We start from the raw sequence: 21,096 nt of genomic DNA, 5'->3' as shown, positions 1-21,096 counted from the left end.
TCACTCTGTTGTTTAAAAATTACTTAACAAAGCACATGCCAAAAAATATTTATACATCTCTGAGTAGACATGGGAGTTTTGCAAACGAAGTATTTCTGAGTTTGGAATAGAAGACCTACCTAAAGGCACAACTTGAACACTGTAAAGGAAGGAGAGAAATAAATATGTTCCTACATTTCAAAAACAGTTGCAATTAACTGATGGAAAGGACTCAGAAACTATAGCTGTGATTCATATGGCATCTCGGAAGAACATAAATGAACGTGTTGGCAGCTGAAATTGCTAAACATTTGCCAGTAGTGGAGATATGGAGTGACTGACAATGATGTGATTTATTTAGGAAATCATTAGGGGTAGAAAGAAATAGAGAAGTCAGTATCAAACAGCTCTGCTTGGAGGAGCAAAGTGAGATGAAAAGGATTTGCTTTCCTCAAACAAGAGGAGAATAGACACAGTTGGCCTCGATGTGGAACACATGGCAGTAGCTCAGGTTAATGAAACTAGTCTGTCTATAATCAAAGAAATTCAGGGTAGCCATCCAGACTGCCCTTAGAAATTAAAGAAGACATTATTGACCTTATGAAAAATAGTTCAGAAAGGAACTGAGTTCTGGACAGTACTGTATGCAGGAGAATTATGTACTTCACTATTAAATGATACACTGATTTTCATCACTATATCAATTACTGTGTTTGTACCTTGAAAGAATGTGCATTTAATGAGTGAAGTGCTGATTGTGAACCTTCAAACTACAGTCACGTCCACATGTGCTAGCACAGATCCTGATCCAAAATGACATGCTGGAAAAGGAAAAGTGAGAATGAAAAGCAAATGGATGCTCTAATAGCTTTTGAACTTGATTCAGGTCTGCCACACACCTTCTGTGTGACCTTGAGCAAGTTACTCAAGGGCTAGAGTAGTCCAGTACTTGCAAATGTACCCAAGTCACTTGTCCAAGCTTGTGCAGCATCCGCTAAAGCTTGTGACTGAGTGCCTTGAGGAGATAAGCCAGTTCCTTTTAACATCCGCTGATTCTTATTCTGATACAAGAATAAAATAACTTCATTAGTATTTTAAGAACATTGTTCCTGACTTAGAGAAGTCATAATCAATTCAGTAATGTTTGTCTGAATCTTTAACATCTCCTTTGCTTCTCTCTATCTGTGTAGGAGTAGTAACGCTCCTCTTCCTCACAGAGGTGGTTTGGGAACACTGGCTCAAGAGTGTGAAGTGCTAAGTTATTGAAGTTAGTGGATGCATGTAAATAGGTTCTGATGAGAAATGTGGAAGCAAATGCATTATTAAATTTATACAGGGCTAACAGTGTAATCAAATTAGCCTTTGCACTTTCTCCTGTGCTCCACTTTCTGCATTAGAAAATCCCCATAAATCTCTGCAAAGCCATTTCATTTGTTCCCTTTAATGCTCTCCTCTGGTGTGATGCAAAGAAACACCTCAATACTCACTAAGTAGTGGGTGGGCTGCAAGTAATGCCCGCTGTATCTGCTGCTCCTCTTGGTGCTCACAAGTGTTTACTTCCATATCTGACTTGGATTATTTTGCTGATCAGTCTAATCCAGATTGGCATGTGAAGTGATATACATTGAGCCCTTTGGGCTAGGGAATATCCCTTTGCCTGCAGATAGACAGTGGTTTGTTAACACCTGAAATATGGCTCCATGAGGGGTCACTTTAAGGCAGTGAGAGGGGAGCAGTGACATAGCATTTGCAGAGGGGAGAGTGTGCTGCCAGGTCACTGGCTTTTGGAAGAACTGTTATCAGGACTGAGCACTGGTTATGAAGCACTTCAAAATAAAATACCAGGCTGAAATGTCATGCTTTCTCCAAGCCTTTTTTTGACTGAACCAACTAATCACATGTTTTTCATACATATTTTCAATGGTTTGGATCTAATTTCAGGCTGTAAATGAAGAGAGTAGATTTTCTTTAGTGCACAGTTGCCAATAGCTCCTATGTTTTGTGGGGGTGGCAAAAGATAAATTGGTGCTGAGACCATACAAGTGGCTGGGTTGTGAACTTGCACAGGCAATGCTTTATTTACCACTTGCTCATTTTTCTTCATGCAAACAGCAATTTGTTGGTTAACATCTTTCTCCGCACTGCAGTATGAAGATTTCAGCAGCCCGAGGGGTGCAGTCACAGACATACCTCCTCCGGCCAAGGGGTGGCCCACCTGCACTGGCTGTTTAACGCTCCTGTTCCTGCTGGCTCTTGGTACAGATTGGTCTGTTGTCCACTGGGGCTCTGATTATTACTTTCTGCAGCCCTACACAGGCTGCTGTGGTGTGTGTTGAACAACAGCCATTTTGCGTTCAAATTGTAGTTGCATTCACGGTACTAATCCAAATATATCTACTATGCAAAGCTGCTTAGCTCCTGGATTGCTTTTCCTTTCAATATGCATTTAGTTTTTGAACAGTAGGTAATTCTTCTGTTTCAAAGGGCTTGTGGGGAAAAACAAAAAAGAAATTACTAAATTTCATTAGGGTGTTCCTTAAAGGTGTCATCTTCTCTGACTCTTGAAAGAAAAGGACTTTTCAAAGGAAAATGGAAACGCTTATATGCCTAACTAATTAAACAGTTCGTTGCATTACAGTGGGGCTTCTATTCCATTATTGTAATGAAGACATGGCTTTAGTGGGACTGTTTACACTTAAAGTATGAAATTGAATCTTTTCTTAGATGGAGGCCCTATTGAATATGGAGATGCAATAAGTATTATGCCCTTACACTTCAGTAAAGGATAATGATACAGGGAATGGGTTTGGTTGGCAGTTTTTGGTTGCTGAAATCATCTGAAGGATAGACTCATTTATTGTTCAAGTGTATCCTGTTGATGATAGGATAAACAGCACAATAACGAAATGAATTGGCAATGTAGAACTAGGAGCCAGTCAGAATACAGAAATTATATGAAGGGAGCTACCTCTGCAGGAGAGAATTTAAACTTGGGGAAACCTTTTGCATATCTAAGTGAAATAATCTGAAATGCATTAACTCAAAACATGTTTGGTTTAATAGTTTTAAATATGTGTAATTGCTGATAGCAAATTAGATATGAAGTGGCAAGTTACATGGGACAAAGCTGTCGTTTCAGTTTCAGACAGTATATGCAAAAGTATTTGAGAGACAGTTGTTTATTACGGATTTAGTATTATTACACTTCTGGGTAAAATGTTATGATGGAGATGCTGCAAAATTTGGAGGTAGTTTGTAGCATAACAGTATTACTACCACTCTATAGGAATGACTCATGAGGAAAAGGATGAAATATAGACCTTAACTTAGTGATGATCAAGAGAGAATGATGTTTGCATAGGTGAAAAGGCACAAATGTGAGGGGTAGAAAAGAATTAATGAGATGCAGGAAGGAAAATTTGAAGCTAACACAAAATACAGGCTGAATATGGGGAGAAACGGCATGACCCTCAGATGGTTTAGGTTCCTGAATAGTTTGTGACCAACACCTTGTGATTTTTATGGTGAATTTGCTCAAAACAATAGAAGATATGCTCTTCAGTGGGAGATAGGAAAGGATCCCATCAGATCGTCCAGCTTCTCTCTGATTACCCATCAAGGCTACCAGGAATGCCACAGCACTTTGCTAAAATTTCTGTCCTCTCTTTAAGAGCCTGCTGGGCAACACTGAAGAGGTAAAAGGCAGGAGGGAGTTGCCTGCTGCAGACAACTAATAATATTGGTGGCAAAACCAGGAGGAGAGTTTTAGAAGACTGAGTCCCCACCAAATAGAATCCACTAGATAGTGCATAAAATTGCAATACCCTCCATTTGGGAATAAGGCAATAACCCTCTTATAAGGGTGAATTAATTTTTTTTATCTGTATGATGTCCAGGGAGCTGAGGTAGGGACGCTCTTCCTGTGCCACAGTCAGGGTGGAGAACAAAACAAATGTCGTGGATTAGGAGCTGGTTTCCTGCAGGAAAAAGAAAAGGCAGCTAGGATGAAACCTAGAGCATACTGGCTATTCTTAAATAGCTTATGAATCATATGAAGCTCATCTCAGTGTTTCCTAGAAAACTAAGACGTCATATCATCTGAAATGTCTCTAAATTACAAGCCTGGCAGTCCACACAGCAGTTAATGACCGTCAAATAGCATCTGAAAATAGGGAGCAAACAACAATTTGACATGAGATTCTGATAAGAGACTTGTCTAGCTTCAGCAGCCTTGCCCCTCGGCCAGTGGAGGTGCCCACTCAGCTTGACATTTTACTTGTTCGTTGCCATCTGATCCTTTTTACTATGCTAGCAAGGTGCTGTTTCTTTTCTCTTGCATTGCCTTGATTTCTGGATGGCAAAACTTACCACTGGTTTTACAGATGGCAGTTCCCTAGAAATTACTATACCACATGGAGCTACTTCCCCCCCAAAATCTGATGCAGGTCTGGGGTCAGACATTCTCAGCTGTGATTTATTCCAGCTGAGGATCCAGCCATGTGCCTTTCCACAGGGGTGATGTCGTAGCAAACCTTAATGTCTTCTGAACTATGGACTAGTAGGGTAATTGAATCGTGAAGATCTGAAGCAGTGCTATAAAGAGATGTGTGCCACATTTCATTTGGCTGGCAACTTTACTGATGTACCTCAAGTAAAGCAGAGCTCTTGCCTTGTCCTCCTGGTGGCAGTAAAAAATGTTGAATAGCTTGTGATAGAAAATCTTCTTGTGAAAGGAACAAACACTTTCGAAAATAATATGCATGAACAGGACTATGTTTATGGAGATACTTAGGTTTGTATATGGTGCAAGGACACAGAGAAACACGTTGTCCAGCTAATATGTAGTAACAAATGAGCAATGGTGGTGTAGAGAGCTATGTTATCTGAAGTTCCTCAGTTGCAGACTACTTGTCCTCTTCAGACTGGCTTTGGGAACCGTGTAATTTTAATTGCAACTTGTTTGGAACCCTGGTCCTGAGCCTTGCACCCTGGAGAGACAAGAGAGCCTTTTACAGTTAGTCCAACTTTGGTTACTCTTTTTATAATATAAATAAACAGGAGTGAAATGAAGGAGGCAGCACCAGGTGAGCAGGCTTCTGGTAACCTTGACTTGCAGCTTGTGCACTTGCAAGGCTGGATATTGTCTTATCTGGAGGTAGTGTCCTCAAGGAAAGAACTGAGGTGGGTGAATGAATCTCCAGGAGTTAATTTCTTTAGGGGATTATTTTTTATAGGGAGATGACCTGGGTGATAACTAGGATTCTAACGGGTAAAAACAGCTCAGTGAAGACTTCTCTAAGACTACTTGCGCTAGATTCAAAGCTGTGCTCTGGTGGCGAGTTGGGGTAAAATACACCTGAAAATCATCTTTTACCGGCTTCGTTACGGAGTTCCTGGCATTTTTGCTTTCCCGACCGGCGACGAGCCTTCCTCTCAGGCTTGCCAGCCTTGTGAAACCGCGGCTTCTCCGGCTCTGAGCTGGGGGAGAGGAGGTGGGTGCGTGTGTAGGTTTTGGCACCGTGCCTCCCAGCTGCTGTGGGGAGCTCTGGTACTCCCTGTCCCCACTCAGCGGGCTCGCCGGGCTCCAGGGACGCCGCGCAGGGTCAGCGCTGCCGCCCGCTGTCCCCCATGGGCAGCGCGGGTCTGGGGCGGGGGAGTGTTTCCCTCCTGGCAGGTATCTGAGGTGCAGTCCCAGCTACGCCCGGGGCTCCCTGAGGCGCGGGGGGCGCCGTGCCCGCACACGATGGCGATACCGGCGGGTCCGCCCCGTCGGGGGCGTCTCCGCAGCGGCGCGGGGCCACCTCCCCCATCCCCGCCCCCTGGCTCCCCAGTCGCGGCTGCGGCTGGACGGGAGAGGAGTGGAGTGTGTTCGCGCTGCTAGCCCGCCCCGTCCCGTCCCGAGCCGACCGGGCAGCGCTCGGGGGGAGCCGCCGCCCCATGCGCTGAGGGGCGGTGGGATGGGGCCGCGGGGCACCGGCGGCCGGGCCGGCCGCGCCGGAGCGCCGGCTCCCGGCTGGACGTGCCTGCTGCCGCTGCTGCTGCTGCTGTGCACCGCGCTCCGGAGCCTGCGGGCCAGCCCCGGCAGCGAGGGTGAGCGGGGACGGGGCGTCCGGGCAGCGCCCACCCAGGAGGGTGGCTGCCCAGCGGTGTGCGGCTTCGGGCTCGGCTGACTCAGTTTTGGGACATTTTGAGGCAGGCGAAGCGGGGCTCTGGCCGCGGGAAGGTGTGTGGCACCGACCGATGGGGCTGGGGTGTCCCGGAGAAGGGAGGCGGCAGCGCCGCACGGGGCGCGGGCAGGCTGGGGCGGGTGGGTGTGCACAGGTGCCTTGGCACGGGCGCGTTTGGCAGTGGGGATTTTTTTTTTTTTGCGGGGAGAAATGTGTGTGCGGTGTTGCATAGGTGCCTTTGCGCGGGTGGGTTGTCACGGCGGTGTTTGCTCGCGGTTTGCCCCGGGAGAGCCGCACAGGTGCATTGGCGCGGGTGGGTTTGCGGGGCTGGCACGGCAGGGCTTGGCACGGGGGAGTTTGCACGGGGCAGAGGGGAGTGGGGCCGGGGGAGGCTCCCGGTGGGGAGCCCTGCAAGCGCTGACCGCAGTGCGCTTACTTCGTGGTTTAAAATACACGTATAAAAGGGAGAGAAAGCTGCGGCGGTGGCGGTGTGTAACCCGTAGCGGAGCGCGGTCGCTGGGGACGGATTTTTTATACCTTTGATCTCCGTGAGGCCAATAGCCAAAAACGCGTCCAGGCTTCTTGTCTAGCAGGGTACTTCCAGTCTTTCAAATCGGACTGGGTTTTTTTTCTCTCTCTTCGTGGTGTGGGCGCTGGTTAGGGCTTTTTATTATTATTTTCGGATCCGCGGGCAGGCTGTAATGTGAAAGCAATGGGTGGAGAAGTTCAGTATCTGCAGGGGATGCCGGTGGCTCGAAGCAGGCTGGCATCGTGGTGCACCGTAATTATTTGTGAAACTCCTTTAGGAGGAGGAGAAGGTATTCAGGCGCTGGTGAAGGAAAACCATACCAGAATTTCAAAGATGTGGCCTGAGGTAACCAGCTAGCTGTAATTTATTTTCGAGAGTGAGAATAATGTGAATTGCAGTTTTCTTAAAAAAAAAAAAGTGCAGAGGAAGGCAAAAATACTGTTCCTCTGTGTACAAAGATATCAAATGTTTGTGAAGTGCATTGGTTTGGGAGATGGTGGAAATGGTGTTGGCTTTGCCTTGGTTAGATAACAATGGGCCCAATCCTTCTGCCCCCACACGAAATCAAATGATTTCACCCATGGGAGCAGTGCTGGTGAGATGGTGTGGCTGATTTCGAAGGGCTTTCCCTGTTACTCACTTTCCTTTTAGGAAGCACGCTGTCCTGTATGCTCCAGTCTGCCCTGATACCGTGCTGAGAGACCAGCAGATGCTCTGAGCTCCGACTCAGTCATCCTTGCCAGTTCTTGGAAAATATGGATAGTACTGACTGAGCCAATGGGACCATTTGCCGAGCACAGAGGTGTCTCTGTGTGAACAGGCAGCGGCAGAAGAGGACTTTTACATGATAGAAAACTCCTGGAAAGGATTAATGAAGCCACCTAGCAAATGGGTTTAGTGGTATCTTTATAGGGAGGTTGCAGGGGAATATTTCAGTAATGATGAGCAGCGTGAGTGCTTGCTTCATGGTGTCTCTGCTGCTACTTTTCTGACTGCTGCTCTCTAATTTTTGTTTCTTCAGTAAATGCAAAGCTATAAGGCTGCTGGTAGGAGGGGTCTGACTGTGGACCTGAACTTATACAATAACTGCTGTCCTTTGCTGCTAGGAAATTTATTTGTAAACAAGCATAATTTGACAAGTGCTTCTCACAGCATGTCTCCTTTGCCAATTGCTACAGAACAGCTCCACGACTGGGAACGGCTCACCCTGCAGTACGTGGAGCCCGATGCATGAGAAACCTCGCACACTGATGTCCACCAGCCTAGCTGCGTGCCACTGACACTTGTCACTGGTTTGCGTTTGAGAAGTTCAGTTTGGCTGCTTCTGGGCTCTGATGAGATTCTCCCCTAGGGTTAGTTGTTCAGCTGGTTAGGAACTTTACTTTTGCTCAGATGGAGGTAGCCATCTTAGACTGGTGAATAATATTTTCAAAAGTTGGTAATATTGCACTTTTTTTATTTTGTTATCATTCATTCTACTCACTGTGGTTAAACAACTAGCCAATACCCTGTGCTATGTAGGTATGTAACGAGTGTGTAGTTGTATAGAGGATGACAAATTCTCAGAATTATTTTTTTCTGTAACCCTGAATCACATTTTTTGTTTCTCTAAATTTTACTGTAATCCACAGTGACTTCATGGGATAAGATATATGCAGTTAACAGTTCACAGTATGTGATGTTCTGTTTTACCCTCTAGTAGAGGAACACTTAGGGGAAAATGCTTTAAAAATCTAGGTTAATATTTGGGGGGGAAGGGCTAAAGCTAGTTCAGTGTTTTAGTTCCTTAGCGTGGAAATAGCTTTTTGCAAGGGCCACTGAATTTCAGGAACTCCTGCCATTTTTATGGAGAAGTATTGAGGACCCAACCTGTATCTGGTCACCTTCATAGATATTTTCAGTAATGTATTGAAGGATATACATTGGGAAAACTGAATTAATTTTTTCTCCAGATTATTCTGTAATAGCTGCATAATACAGATTTTATTTTAATCACCTTTCCTCAGTTTATATGTTAAAAGCAAAATATTTAGTGACAGATGAAGGCTCAGTGCTATTTCATGCATTTTCAAGTGTTATTTAGCTGTTATTTTTAACTCTTTAGCAGAGTTCATTGATTAGAAGCAGATATTTTCTTTTTTTCTTGGACTACAATTACAAATTCAGAAATTCATCAGAAAGAAAATATTCCAAAGAGTACACTGAAAGTATAGCACAATTTTGTGAAGTGCTGGTGTTCCAGAAGTGCATTATTATTTTAAAATGCATTCCCTATGATAATAGGGTGTGAGAGGCAGCCCTGCAATATGTGACTGGGCTTCCTGCACCGCCTTTGGTTTAAAAATGCATGTATTTTAAATCTTTCTGTTGTAAGTACTAGGGTTTGGGAAGTGGCTTATGTAAATTATTTATGTGAAACACAATGAATGAAGGATTTGTTTAAAGACTCCTCCCTTCACCCTAAACCATACGATTTTTTATATATCGCCTGTGTATTTGGAGTGCCTTGCAGATTGTGTTTGGTCGTCACTCGGATGACCTTAAAAAGTGTCGTGTGGGCAAATTATTAAAATAATGGAGCATGTTATATCTGATTGCTTATCACAAAGTAACTCCACAACATATTTGCGTAATTGTAATTAAATACAAAGTATATTTCATTTTAGGGCTTTTCAGGAGAAGTGTTGATGAGGCAGTGCTTAACAATGAAGTGTACTGTTAAGAACAGTACATTCAAAAGAAATGCCGTTTTAAAGAGTGACATTGACTTATTTAGACAAAGGTGAGAAACACAAAATGGGTCTTTGTAATGTGTTGAATTTGTTTTAAGACTGGAGGGATATTCCTTTTGTTACGAACTTCTGCATTTGGTCCTTTTTGTCTTAATTCTTCCAGGGCTTTTTGAAGCTCACTTTATCTCAGCGTATCATTTTTCATTTGAATGAATGAATAAATTAGTACAATTAAAGGGGTGGGTCTGGTGCTGGCAAAAATAAAGGAAGATTGTAATTTGCAAATTACTCATGCCAGAGCTTGAAATGAACCTACCTGTTCTCAGTGTGTTGACTTGTGTGTGTGTTGTTTCATAGTGGCATATAATTTCTGTGTCGTGGCACACTGGATAAATGCGTATTTAGGTATAACATCACAATGTTTATCTTTAATCAGTGAATGAAGTCTTTTTCAGGAAGTTTTTTTTTATGTAGTAGAAGCAGGTGTGAAAATAGGCTTAATTTTCATATCAATGTATTTCAATTAGTCTAATGCTTTGGGTAAAAATACACACGATCAGAACATTCTGCTTATTAGGTTGCTCTTAGTAGCTTGGCTTAGTGTGTCATGCATTCACACAGCTAGTGTATTTTGTGTAATTCTGTAGGTATTAAGTACTGCTAGGGTGCCTATACCTTGTGTATGCAGAACAGGTAAGTCTGATCGCATATCAGTGTGCTCACGGTTCTTTAAGGAGGCTTTAAGGAGTTATCAGTTCTTTATTTGGTGTGTTGGAATAGTTCCCTGTGTGCTTTCCGTGACAGCAGAGCATAGCCTCAGTGTCATGGGTTTATTTTACTCACTGGAGTAATCCCATTAATTTTAAAATTTACTGCAGTGGAATTACTGATATGAGGAAGGACAGCTCATGTCTAATGGTCTTTTTGGGATCTGTCTTGTGTGTGATGTATGGCTTTTCAAGAGGTTTAGAATGATTCAATCATGGCTTTAAATGGAACTGCTATCCTTTTGACAGTAAAACAACATTTGAAACTCAGCACTTTTAAGTCTATGACTAAAAGCATTGCTGCCTAATGACACGTTTAAAAAAAGGGAAATAAACAATAGCAAAGATTGACTCCAAAATAGTGCCTATTCCCTTTTAAAGCCTGTCTTAAAAATTGTGATAAATACTAGAAGACAGGCAAAAAACAGTAACTGAATGTCTGCTTATAATATGGTAAACGTTGACAGTGTAATGTGATACATAAAGCAGCTATTTGCACAGGTGAGTAAACTGGCAGGTACCATGGGAGGAAGGGAAGAGTTAGTAGGTTTGTGTGACAGTTTCTTCCCCCTCCACTGTTAATTCTTCCACCATTACGTCACTTGGTCGGCTGTTCTCTTTCTGTTAAATAAGAAAACAGAATCTTGCCCGTGAAGAAGCATTTATTCTTTGCACTAAAAAAATACACGGTGTTTTGCAGCAGAATTATAGGGGGTAGGATGGTGGGCATCACGGTGAGAGCAGGATTTCATAAAATCTAGCAGAAATTGCAAAGGTGGGACAGTTTATTACGTGGTGCCTTGTGCTCTGATCTTGCTGGGTTTACGCTTTATTGTTTCAAGGATTCCCATGCTGCTTCTGCAGGAATCCTGGTTTCCAGCACATGCTGAGCAAGCGCAGAGCATTTGAGCCAGGAAAGTCCAGCTGAGTTAGCTCAGCTGAGCAATGATGTTGCACCCTGTTTCCTTTAGGGTCTTGAGATGAGAGTCTGTTAGATCCCCCAGTCTTTCTGACTTGAAGCTACATTTTTAGTGGTCCATTCCTGCAAGTGTGCCCATGTGTCTATTCTGGAATAGAGACAAGCTTTAAGCATTGCTCCAGGATGTCAGGGAAATGAAGACCTGCCCCAAAATAAAAAGAAAACAAACTTTTTTGGCAATTATAAAAAATATTTTCACTTCCTCTTTAGGAAATAAAATGAAATCTGTATGTGGTATAAGGGCAAAATGAGATGTAAAAACCCTAAACACGCCAAGATTGGTCATTTTATAGAAGCACTGAATTTCTTAGTTAAGTGCTTGCTTCTATGGAGGAAAGAATATTCAGTGCAGCTCTTCAGGAGATACTCAACCTGCTGTCCAATAAAAAGATTTTTTTTAAAAAAAAAACTCATTCTTTTAGTACAGCATCTAAACGCAGAATTTAAATCTGTCACAAGTGCACCTTTCTCAATGACCCTAAGTGCTGGTGAGAGAGAGTCTCATTTCGACCAGGATGGACTTGAACTAGGTACTTCTTTTCTTAACTCAGAGAATGTTGCAGAAATACTGTATTAATGATTGCATTGAAGTGAACAATTTTTTTATACCTTACTCGTCACTAAACTGATTTTCTTTGATCTCTGCTAGAAAAATTGCTGCGTATTTTAAAAGTTACCAGTAATCCCTTTGTCCTTTGAAAGTATATTTTGTTTTTAAGATGTACCTGTTGGGGTTTTTTTGATGCAAGCAGAATGGAGAGATGGATCGTTCTTTGTGTTCACATCGTGCCTGTCCCCCAGTCTGCTCTGTGACTAGCTGGACATCAACGTGACAGGTTTTGCTGAGGTGAAAGAAATTGCTGCCCCAGTTGCTTTCACAGCCAGTTTTATTGGCAAACTTGAGCACTGGCCTTCAGTAGCTTTGGTGTCTCTAGGGATTTGTTACCCTTTTAGTTGTCTCTCTGACCTATTATATCTCTTACAGTCTCAGTTTTGGTATTTGCTATGGCTTTGGTCAGTGCATTATCTGAAACCTCTCTGAAGGTTTAATGCGCTTATCCTCTTGGAAGTGGAAAGCAATTATCCCCATCTAGTGCGAGGAAGCTAGTCGTGAGGGGACAGTCAGGAGATGTAAGCACTGCAATTCACAGCACTTGGCTTCTGGGTGTGGTTGGTGATGGACGGCTGTTTGCAGAGGTCTAGCATCATATGCTAGACCTCCACCCTGTGGACAAGAGTGCTGGGACCTGCAAGCTGCCCTGGGCTGTGTGTATGAGCACAGCCTTCCCACTGCTGCTTTGCAAAGGGGGCTGATGATGCTTTGGGCCAGAAAAATTACCATGGGAGTATTCAGTGCCTGCTGTCTCACTGGGGATGTTGGTGGTGGGAAAACACTCTCCTTTTCTCTCCCTCTTCCCTGGTGTTTGAGTCATGCAGTAGGTATGTTAGGAGGACTTTGACCAGGTAGAGCTGCTTAAGTGACCACTAGCTGGAAGGATGAGAGATGCCTCCTGGAGAAGGTGATATAGCAAGTACTATCACAGCAGATTCTGGAATACCTGTATGAGCTGATCTGGCATCCCTAAGGGCAGAAGGTGATTTCTGCCCCTTGTCTTCCCCCTGGCAAGCTCCTAAACATCAGTTCAGCCAATTGGGCCTTGGGAGTGTGCATTGAGAGGAAACAGTACCCTGCAAGAGTTGAGAAATTCTAGGTTTAGGTGGTTGTGTAGCAGGTATTGAACCTGCAGGAGAGAGGACAGAACCCTGGAATTGCAGGCTTTCATGTTAGCTAAGTCATTTTGGTGCAGGGGGCAGTACTGAAGTGTCTTGCCAAGGTATTAACTACTGGGTTCTCTAGCCGAGATCACTTCATGTTAGAAAGAGGTGAGAACAGCCGCTTTGAACTTTGTAATTCTCTGAGGGGATAGAGGAACATATGAGAGGAAATGCATTATTCAGTATCAGTAATGAGTATTTCTTCATGTTTCTGAGTGGACTTGTATGACTTTTTAAACTGTTCTGCATGTCCCAAACCAGTGGAACTACTTGGGGAAATTATCTGCATACTTGCTTTTTAAGTTAATTTCTATAAAACCCCCAGTTGTTTTGGTTTATCCGTCTTTGCTTTAGTAATATTCACAAGCAAGTTCTTACTAAAATATGTACAATGTGCTGTTCCCACTAGCAACCTCCACCTTCTTTCCTCAACAGAAATAGAAGGGATAAACTGTCAACCCCCTTGAAAAGCCAATAGATCATCTTAAAACATTTTTTTTTCTCCCAAATGCTTTCTAAGCATTATACCAGTTCCTTTTTTTTTCTACTTGAGTGAATTCTGTGGCAGCAGAGCAGTTATTATTGTCAACAGGAAGGCTTTATTGGTGGTGGACAGTGAGGTCTTGCAAGTCCACTGGTAGTGAAAGCTGACAGTCTTGACAGGTTTGGATGTGTCTATGCCAAGTTTCTTTCCTTTTCTTCAGTTTAGTTATATGTATAACAGAATTTGAACTCCATGTCTTTTAGGATACCTTTTAGGAACAGAGACCATAGAGACTGTATTGTTTCTAGTTATTAATTTAGGGAAGAAGTTGAGATTTCATCTCAGCCCTGCCAGCAGGTGTTTTGATTGTACTGAGAAGCTGTTGGGATGTTATGTCTCGACTTCGTCTGTGCTTAATAAGGTGCTTGCTTTAAGTAGGGTCTTGAAGAAACTGCCTTCTTCTTGAAGGCAGTGTTTGCCTCCTTCGGTGGTTTGTAGATGTCTTGACAGTGGTTGGAGATCCTGGTTTGCAGAACAGCACTGCTGTTTAGTTTCTCCACGCAGGCTAGTTGTCATGTTGCAGGTGCTGCTTGTATGTTGTCTTCAGTGGAAGCTTCTTTTTCCTTCTTAGAGGTAGAGTGATGCTTGCCCAGCTGGCTACCCCAGAAGATTAGTGCTGCAGCCAGCTCAGAGATCCGCCGTTGTGCTGGTACAGCGTTTTTTTCTAGCGAATCTTATGAGTGAGACTGGAAGCATTTTACTGGCTTTCTTCACAGTGAATAAATCCTTTTCAATTAAATGGCAATTTTGGTGGAAATGGGGGCGCCTGCCATTAAAGAAAAGTAAACCATACTGGATTTTTTAAGTTTCTGGGCACTTTGGTGTCAAGCTAACCTAACCACTTCTGCTTTTAAGTTATGTATGGTGGGTAGAACAAATAACTGCCTCTTGTTTTGACTGCAAATCTTTGTAAGGAAAAAAATCAGCTGTTTTCTATTTGTTTTAGTGGGTCTGGTTATCAAAGAGAGCTTTTCGTCCTGCTCCTTGGCGCTACAGCTGGTTCTGTGCCTGCAGAAAGAGTGCAGCCAACCTGAGGAACTTTGTCAAAGAACAGAATCATACCCTCGTAAACTGGGTTCAAGCAAATTACAGATGTAATGCAGAAATTACTGGATAAAATTCTCTGGCTGTTGTTATGATTGCCGTTGTCCATCTGGCCTTAAAAACCTATGAATCTGTGATGCAGATTCTAGCGTTTTGGCTCTTGCTATAAAAGAGAATCATGATAACTTGGAGCAGAATGAAGCCAACATAATAAAATATAAATCTGCAGTTAATATTAGTTTGCAAGTTCATTAAGTAGTGTATACTTTCTTCCTCCAGTGGGCTATAAATAATAGGTACTGCTACAACTTGCACTCTGCTGTAGCTTGTTTCCACTGATGGAAATGTTTCAGAGGTTCTTGCCAGTGTGTGTTTTGTCCTAACTCAGTGTATCTAATTAATTCAAAACATCTGTTCCCTGATGACTTTGATTTCTTTCAAGAGGTTTTTTTTCATTTGTTTATGCTTTCTTTGGTTATTTTTGACTGTCACTTGTTGCAGTGCCTTGGATGTATACTTTTTGAAGAAATACTTGGCAGGGAAATACAACAGGGAAAACAGTTGGAAAATGAATGGCAACAATACCGCAATAAAACCAGTCAAGATTTATGAAGTAGGAAAACTTTGACTCATGATGATGGTGAAGATTCCTCTGCAGTCGGTGTGTCTTGGTAGTGCTGTGAACTCTGGGAGTGCTGGAGAAAGGATGGGGAGGTATGCAGTGTAAGGAGAAAACAGCTCTGTTAATGATGTGTTGGCAGCTATACCCCCTCAACTGGGTAGAGGAAAAGGAGAGCAAAGACATCAATCTTGGTGAAAAGTTGGTGATGCTCTTCAGGAGACATTCTTATGAAGTGCAAAAAGCTGCTGTCGCATCATGTTGTGCACCTTAACCTCCATCCAGCAGAGGTTTCACCTCATGATTAGTTGTCAGTGTGTGAGTATTCCTATGAGTATTCCACGAGCTCTGAATATTGGGTCAGAGCTGGGGCTACCATGATGTAGCTCCAACCTTTCCATGGATGTCCTGTGGAGTGCTGTGCAAAGGGGGCAGAAACTGCAGGAGCAGCCTGAAGGATGATGTAGGAGCACTTGACTCACACCTTCTTTCGCATAGGACCTTAGACTTCAGCTACCCAAAATAATGTTCAGATTCCTGTTCAATTTGTAATAAGTGTATTAAAGCAGAGTTTTCCTTCAGTTATTTAAAACAAAACATGTTTATTAAAGCATTATTCTTTAGAAATGTGCTACTTTAGAAATCATATGATGTTTTCAAATATTTATGCAGGCTTTAAGGAACGTTTCTTTGCTTCTGTTCATTTTATGATGAAACCTGTAGTTTTAGGGTATTGATTTGGTCAAAGAGGATGTTCTTTTCCTCATGTTTTAAGTGTATTTCAGTGAAATAAAAAAAAATATTCTTTTGGCTTTAGAGCTTCATGATACAAACTCCATCAGCTTTTGCTATTCTGACTATTTTACTCATTCTAGAGCTGTTAGTCAGGATATACTTTGGTAGAGAATTCTCTGTGGTAAACCTGAGCTGGCAAATGGTGCTACTGAAGAGCAGGATTACTCCAGTGTATAAGGTTTTATTGGAAAGCAGCTCAAAGACCACGGTAATTCAGAAGAGTTCCGTCTTTTGTATGCCTGTATAGACTTTGCCCTGGTGTAAGCAGTGAAGGTTTTTCTGGAAGATCTTTAGATACTGGAATAGCAGGAGGATGTGTGGCTGGTAGGATCAGAAGTACTCAGTGTTCTAGCCTGTTGGTGGGGGATTTTTGTTTTTTAGCTTGGTTTTTCTTCCCATTTGAAATTGGAGTGAAGAAAAAAGATGCTCCAGCTGATCCCGCTCCAGTCCAGAGCCAGAGGAGCCATCTCTCTTCAATGGTGTGATCAAAAAAATCCTGGGCAAGCTAATGCTGCCACATGGCACTGTTTTAGGTGGCTGTGTCAGATGGAGAGCTCTGCTGTGCGGGCAGCAGTGTTGCTTTAGGTGAATGTTGAATGCCATCAGCCCTGGTATTTCATGTGCTTCCTTCCAGCTACAGTCCCTGTGTAGCCATGGTGAAGCTGCTAAATGCTGGCTATATGAACATGACAAAGACATTTGAGTAAAAACCCAAATCCAGGCTCCCTGACAAAGATTCCTGAGTGAAAAGCCGCTGTTAATTCACCAGCTAGAGTTCAAGGCAAAGGTTTAGATCACTCTGGTTTTATTCCATCTTGATTGCTCACCTGTAGTAACCAGCCTGTCTGAGAACAAGAGTGTATGCAAACTCCCCAGGCTATTATTCTGTATTAGAAAAAAGAAAAAAAAAAAAGAAAAAAGAAGGGCTGTGGTATGACTTTAGACTTAATCATCATTTATCCTACCCTGAAGGCTTGGAAGTTAATGATGATATAGATCTGTGTGGTTTTGTGTTCCCCTTGACTGAGCATTAGAAATAATTAGGGCTTGTGGGATGGATGCACTGATGGTGGAGATGAGCAAAAAATATTTTTGAATGTATGTGCCTCTTCCAAGTCTGCTGGCAAAGATACAGGTGCTAAGTGTATGCTTATGGGGTCTGAGGTTTCTTGCTTCTTTGTTGATATATAGCTAGCTGGTGTTGAGGAGATAAGGAAGTGGGAATAAATGAGTTCTGTTATTTTGGAGGCTTTTAAGATCATGGGCTAAGCAGAGTTGCTAGCGATTTCTGAAGAGATTATTTTTTTTTCAACAAGGTAAGCTCTCCTGTATCCCAGGTGCTCCTGAGTACAGCTCTGGGTTATGCCTGTGGAGTAGGGAGTGTTGGGGGTAGTCCAGGAGTCCCAGGCTGTACAGGAGCTGGCACTAGACCTTTTGAAATATGGAATCCTTATACACATAATTGGACGTGTTCCTGAATTACCTCCTGCAATGTCCTGGATGTTTGCATTATTTGGTTATCAGACAGCCCCAGCCAAATACATGCTAACAGTCATCACAGGTTGAATGAAGAGGAACTGGTTTTGCTGCTCTATAGATCTCTGGTCTCTTTCTGAGTCTTGCTGTGGGTCAAATGAAACAAAATTTCAGGGGTTTTTATTCAGGTGCAAAAAGGCTTCATCCCTTCCCTGGTAGCCACATGGTGAGTTTAGAAGCATCTGTTTGGAATGGTGGCAGTCCTTCCGTAAAATCTTTGCTAAAATGTTTTCCTCTATTCCAGGTGGCTTCTTTACCTGCTGCTTTCCCACTGTTTCTTTCCCAACCTGGCCAATCTGCAGCATTTTGATGAAAGCTATTTCAGCAAAAATAATGTTCCAGCCAAGCTGGAAGGTGATGGGAAGAGAGATGGTACTGAGCCTGTATGGGCTTGTGTAGCAGGACTGTGGTGGTGACCTCTCTGGCAGTGGAGGAAAGGAGGGCTGCCTGAGGAAGCATTCCGAAAGTGTTGGTAGCACAATCTCAATAAGGAACTCTTGCAGCTAGGCTGTTGGAGGAGCCATCCCCTTGGAGAGGGAATTCTGGGCCCTGGCCTGGTTCAGGGCTGCATCAGGGTGGGGTTGTGACATGGAAATGATGGAAGTAAAGCTCAGATGCACTGGAAATGACTGAGTTGGATGCTGATGGGGGAGATGCAGACACCTTGTATCCAGATGGAGCAAATGATAGTATGTGTTTATACTAGAATTTTGGGGCTCTTCAAAGCAAAAAATTTCTGTCCTTGCAGGCAATTTAGAATACTACCTAAATATGTTCATCAGAGGAGATTGATGCAGTGCAGTGTTTTAGCTGATATGCTGTGAAAGCAGTCCCAGACGGATGCTCACGTGGCAGTCAGTGTCTGCTGTGCCTTAGCAGCCCCTCAGAGTTGTCTGAGATAGCTGGGTGCCCCTCTGATCTCCAGAGAAACCCAAGTACTGTGACAGCTTAAAGTCACTTGTCACTTTTGTCTTCCTGGCACGTGAGTTTTGAGTTATAGCATGGTGCCTTTCAAAAGGCGTATTCCATCCTATTTATTTTACTCTACGCAGAATGCTTCTAAAATAGGAGAGGAAGTGAGTCTTTTCTAACTGGGGATTTAATATTCAACTCTGCTAGCTGACTCACTGGTTGGAAAATTCCCACTGACTTGACTTAGCATTGAATGGGTTGTATTATCTTTTCATATGCAGAAAATTATTTTGAAATTGAAGTTAATAACAGCAATTTAAAAATTGTCACTGATAGAAAGATAATACAATATTTAGTTGTATCATGTTCTTTTTATGATCTGATATTCGAATAAAGCAGTTTTTCTGCTTTTTCTTTAATTAGCATGTCATGAAGAAGCTTGTGACATCAAACACAGCATCTAATTACATTCATTAGTAGCATCTCCAGGACAAATTTTAATTAAGTTGTACAATGTAGATCAATACTTGTTTTGCATCCATTGCAACCTAACAACAAGAATATACTGTTCTGCACAGTTTAATTACAGTGATTGTAATAGAAGGAATTTGAGTAAACCCGCCATTTTTGCCATTGTACTCCTGTCTCTTGCATTTTAAAACAGTATATGTTTATAATATGGGACATGTTATTTACACGTGTCTTATTTTGAAGAATATTTTAAGGTCACTCTTTGTATCCCATTGAAAAGAAGCAAAGTGTAGTTCAGGAGCACTTGGATACTAGTGTTTGACTTCAGCTGGAGCAGGAGAAATTAACAACCATTTTACCTGAAGACTTCAGGAGGGGAAAGAGTGGTCATCACTGGGTGACATATCTGGTGGTAGATGTTAGAAATACATTTATTTTGTATTGCTGTTGAGTGGAAAGCCACCTAATTGTATGTTTACTTACTGTGAATATAGTTCAGCGTAGTCTCTGAGTATTGCTTCCACCACATGTGCTGTAGTTTGGTAGCATTGACAGCTTGCAAACTGTTCTCTCTTTTGGCAGGAGAAGGCAATCTAAGAATGAAAACCCTGAGTTACCAAATGTATTTTGTTCAACATCAGGAAAATATAGCTGACCAGGCAGAACATATGTCCCCTGTGACAGTGTCCTGCATTAATACTTGCATACATTGTGAAAATATCTGGATAGACAAATCTTTTTTAAGACAAGTGTTTGCCAGAGCTGAGAACTGGGGTTTTTTTTCCACCTCAGTGTTGTATTTTTGTGTTTTGGTCTGGTTTTGTGTACCAGGGACTACAGTAGTCAGCCTTCAGTGCAGTGCAATGATAAAGACCAAACTGATTTGGAGAACTTTATTTTTTTCAAAATAAATCAGTTGTTTAATCTTAATTTGTTTTTAAGTATTCTTCGAGATTTTAAAGGAGCATACTTTGTAGTATAGTGTACTTTTGGTTTTTCTTACTATGACTCTATAAATGGTATAATCCTGAGGGTTATGATACTTGCATACTTCATACTTGTGCATGCAACCTGTTTGTTTCTCTTCTTCAGCAATCTTTAATACTTACACGGTTGCATTTCTAAAAGAGTGAGCACAAAGCCTCCTCCACCCATTTCAAGCTTGTTCTTGATCTAGGTAATCACAGGCTAGAAAGTCTTGAAAGTTCAATTACCAAATCTTCCAGTGGCACTTTTAAGGTGCACATAGGGTGGAGGTCAGGAGTTGAAGACCCAGGGAAATCACATCCTTTTCGGGAAGGACATGAGTACAAAAAGTGAAGTATTAGGCAGAAAAATATACTCATAGAAGAGAGTGTTGTAATCCAATGAGGAGGAAGTGTGCTTTTAAGGTAGAAGAAAGTTACTCCTAGGTTGAGATTTTGCATAACAGCTGATGATTCAAAGACAAGCTTTTAACTTGTAGATTTAAAGCCCTGGATACAGGAGGTGGAAGCTCAGCACCAGAGGCTGCTAAAGTTTTTCTTAGCTGAGTAAAGCATGTGTAGATTTAGTTACTTCACACTTCTTACTCAGTATTTCAGGTAATATGAGGGGGAAAATGTTATAAGCTTGGGAATAGGGTTTTTTTTGCTGTTTAATGCAAATTGTTGATTGCTTATGTAACTCAACAAAGCTACTATGAATTTTTGTGTGAGAGAGAAAAAAGATCCTTTGGATATCTTATAATGAGGATGCCAAAGACTGGAGGGAAAAATATAGAAGAGGGAGAAGAGAATAGATTCTTGATAAGATTAATACTCTAATACTTGAATATAAAATACTTTAAAAATTAATTCATGATAATCAGGGAACTCTGCATGTTGTTTCTGGTTTTGTTTTTGTCCGAAAGGCCTGATTATGGTAAAAACACATGCCACCTTAGAAGAAATGTACATATAAATATGCAAAGATGTTTGTGAGCATATATTTATGCCTATATACTGTATGTCTGATATATGCACATAAACACATTGTGTGTATTATGTATTTATTCCCTCCAAGAGATCAGATCCTAAGAATGTAAAGGATCTAGTTTTTAGAGAAGTTCAGTGGATTTGCAACTTGGTTTCAGTGGCAGATCTCAAAGGAATAAACTAATGCATACATAGAATTATTTTCAGTGTATGACCTCCTTGTTAGAGGAGTTATTGTTATTCTGCTTTACAAAAATCCAGTTTCCTTGGTTAATTATAAACAATCTGTTA

At 42.1% G+C, this 21,096-nt stretch overlaps 1 protein-coding gene across 11 annotated transcripts in view; it reads left to right on the top strand.

Annotated features, from left to right (window-relative positions):
- The first annotated feature begins 5,832 nt into the window (after positions 1 to 5,832).
- The window catches only part of EPHA5 (EPH receptor A5), a 205,471-nt gene continuing 190,207 nt past the window's right edge, over positions 5,833 to 21,096 (top strand). For all 11 annotated transcript variants that reach the window (XM_027635820.1, XM_027635819.1, XM_027635816.1 and 8 more), the window contains exon 1: positions 5,833 to 6,069. In XM_027635820.1, the coding sequence (XP_027491621.1) occupies positions 5,937 to 6,069 (133 nt within the window). In that variant the 5' untranslated portion in view covers positions 5,833 to 5,936. The remainder of the gene's footprint in view (positions 6,070 to 21,096) is intronic.

The sequence above is a fragment of the Corapipo altera genome, unplaced genomic scaffold, assembly GCF_003945725.1.
Source record: "Corapipo altera isolate COAL_440 unplaced genomic scaffold, ASM394572v1 22b, whole genome shotgun sequence".
NCBI classification, from domain to species: Eukaryota; Metazoa; Chordata; class Aves; order Passeriformes; family Pipridae; genus Corapipo; species Corapipo altera.
This window is presented reverse-complemented; position numbering and strand designations above follow the sequence as displayed.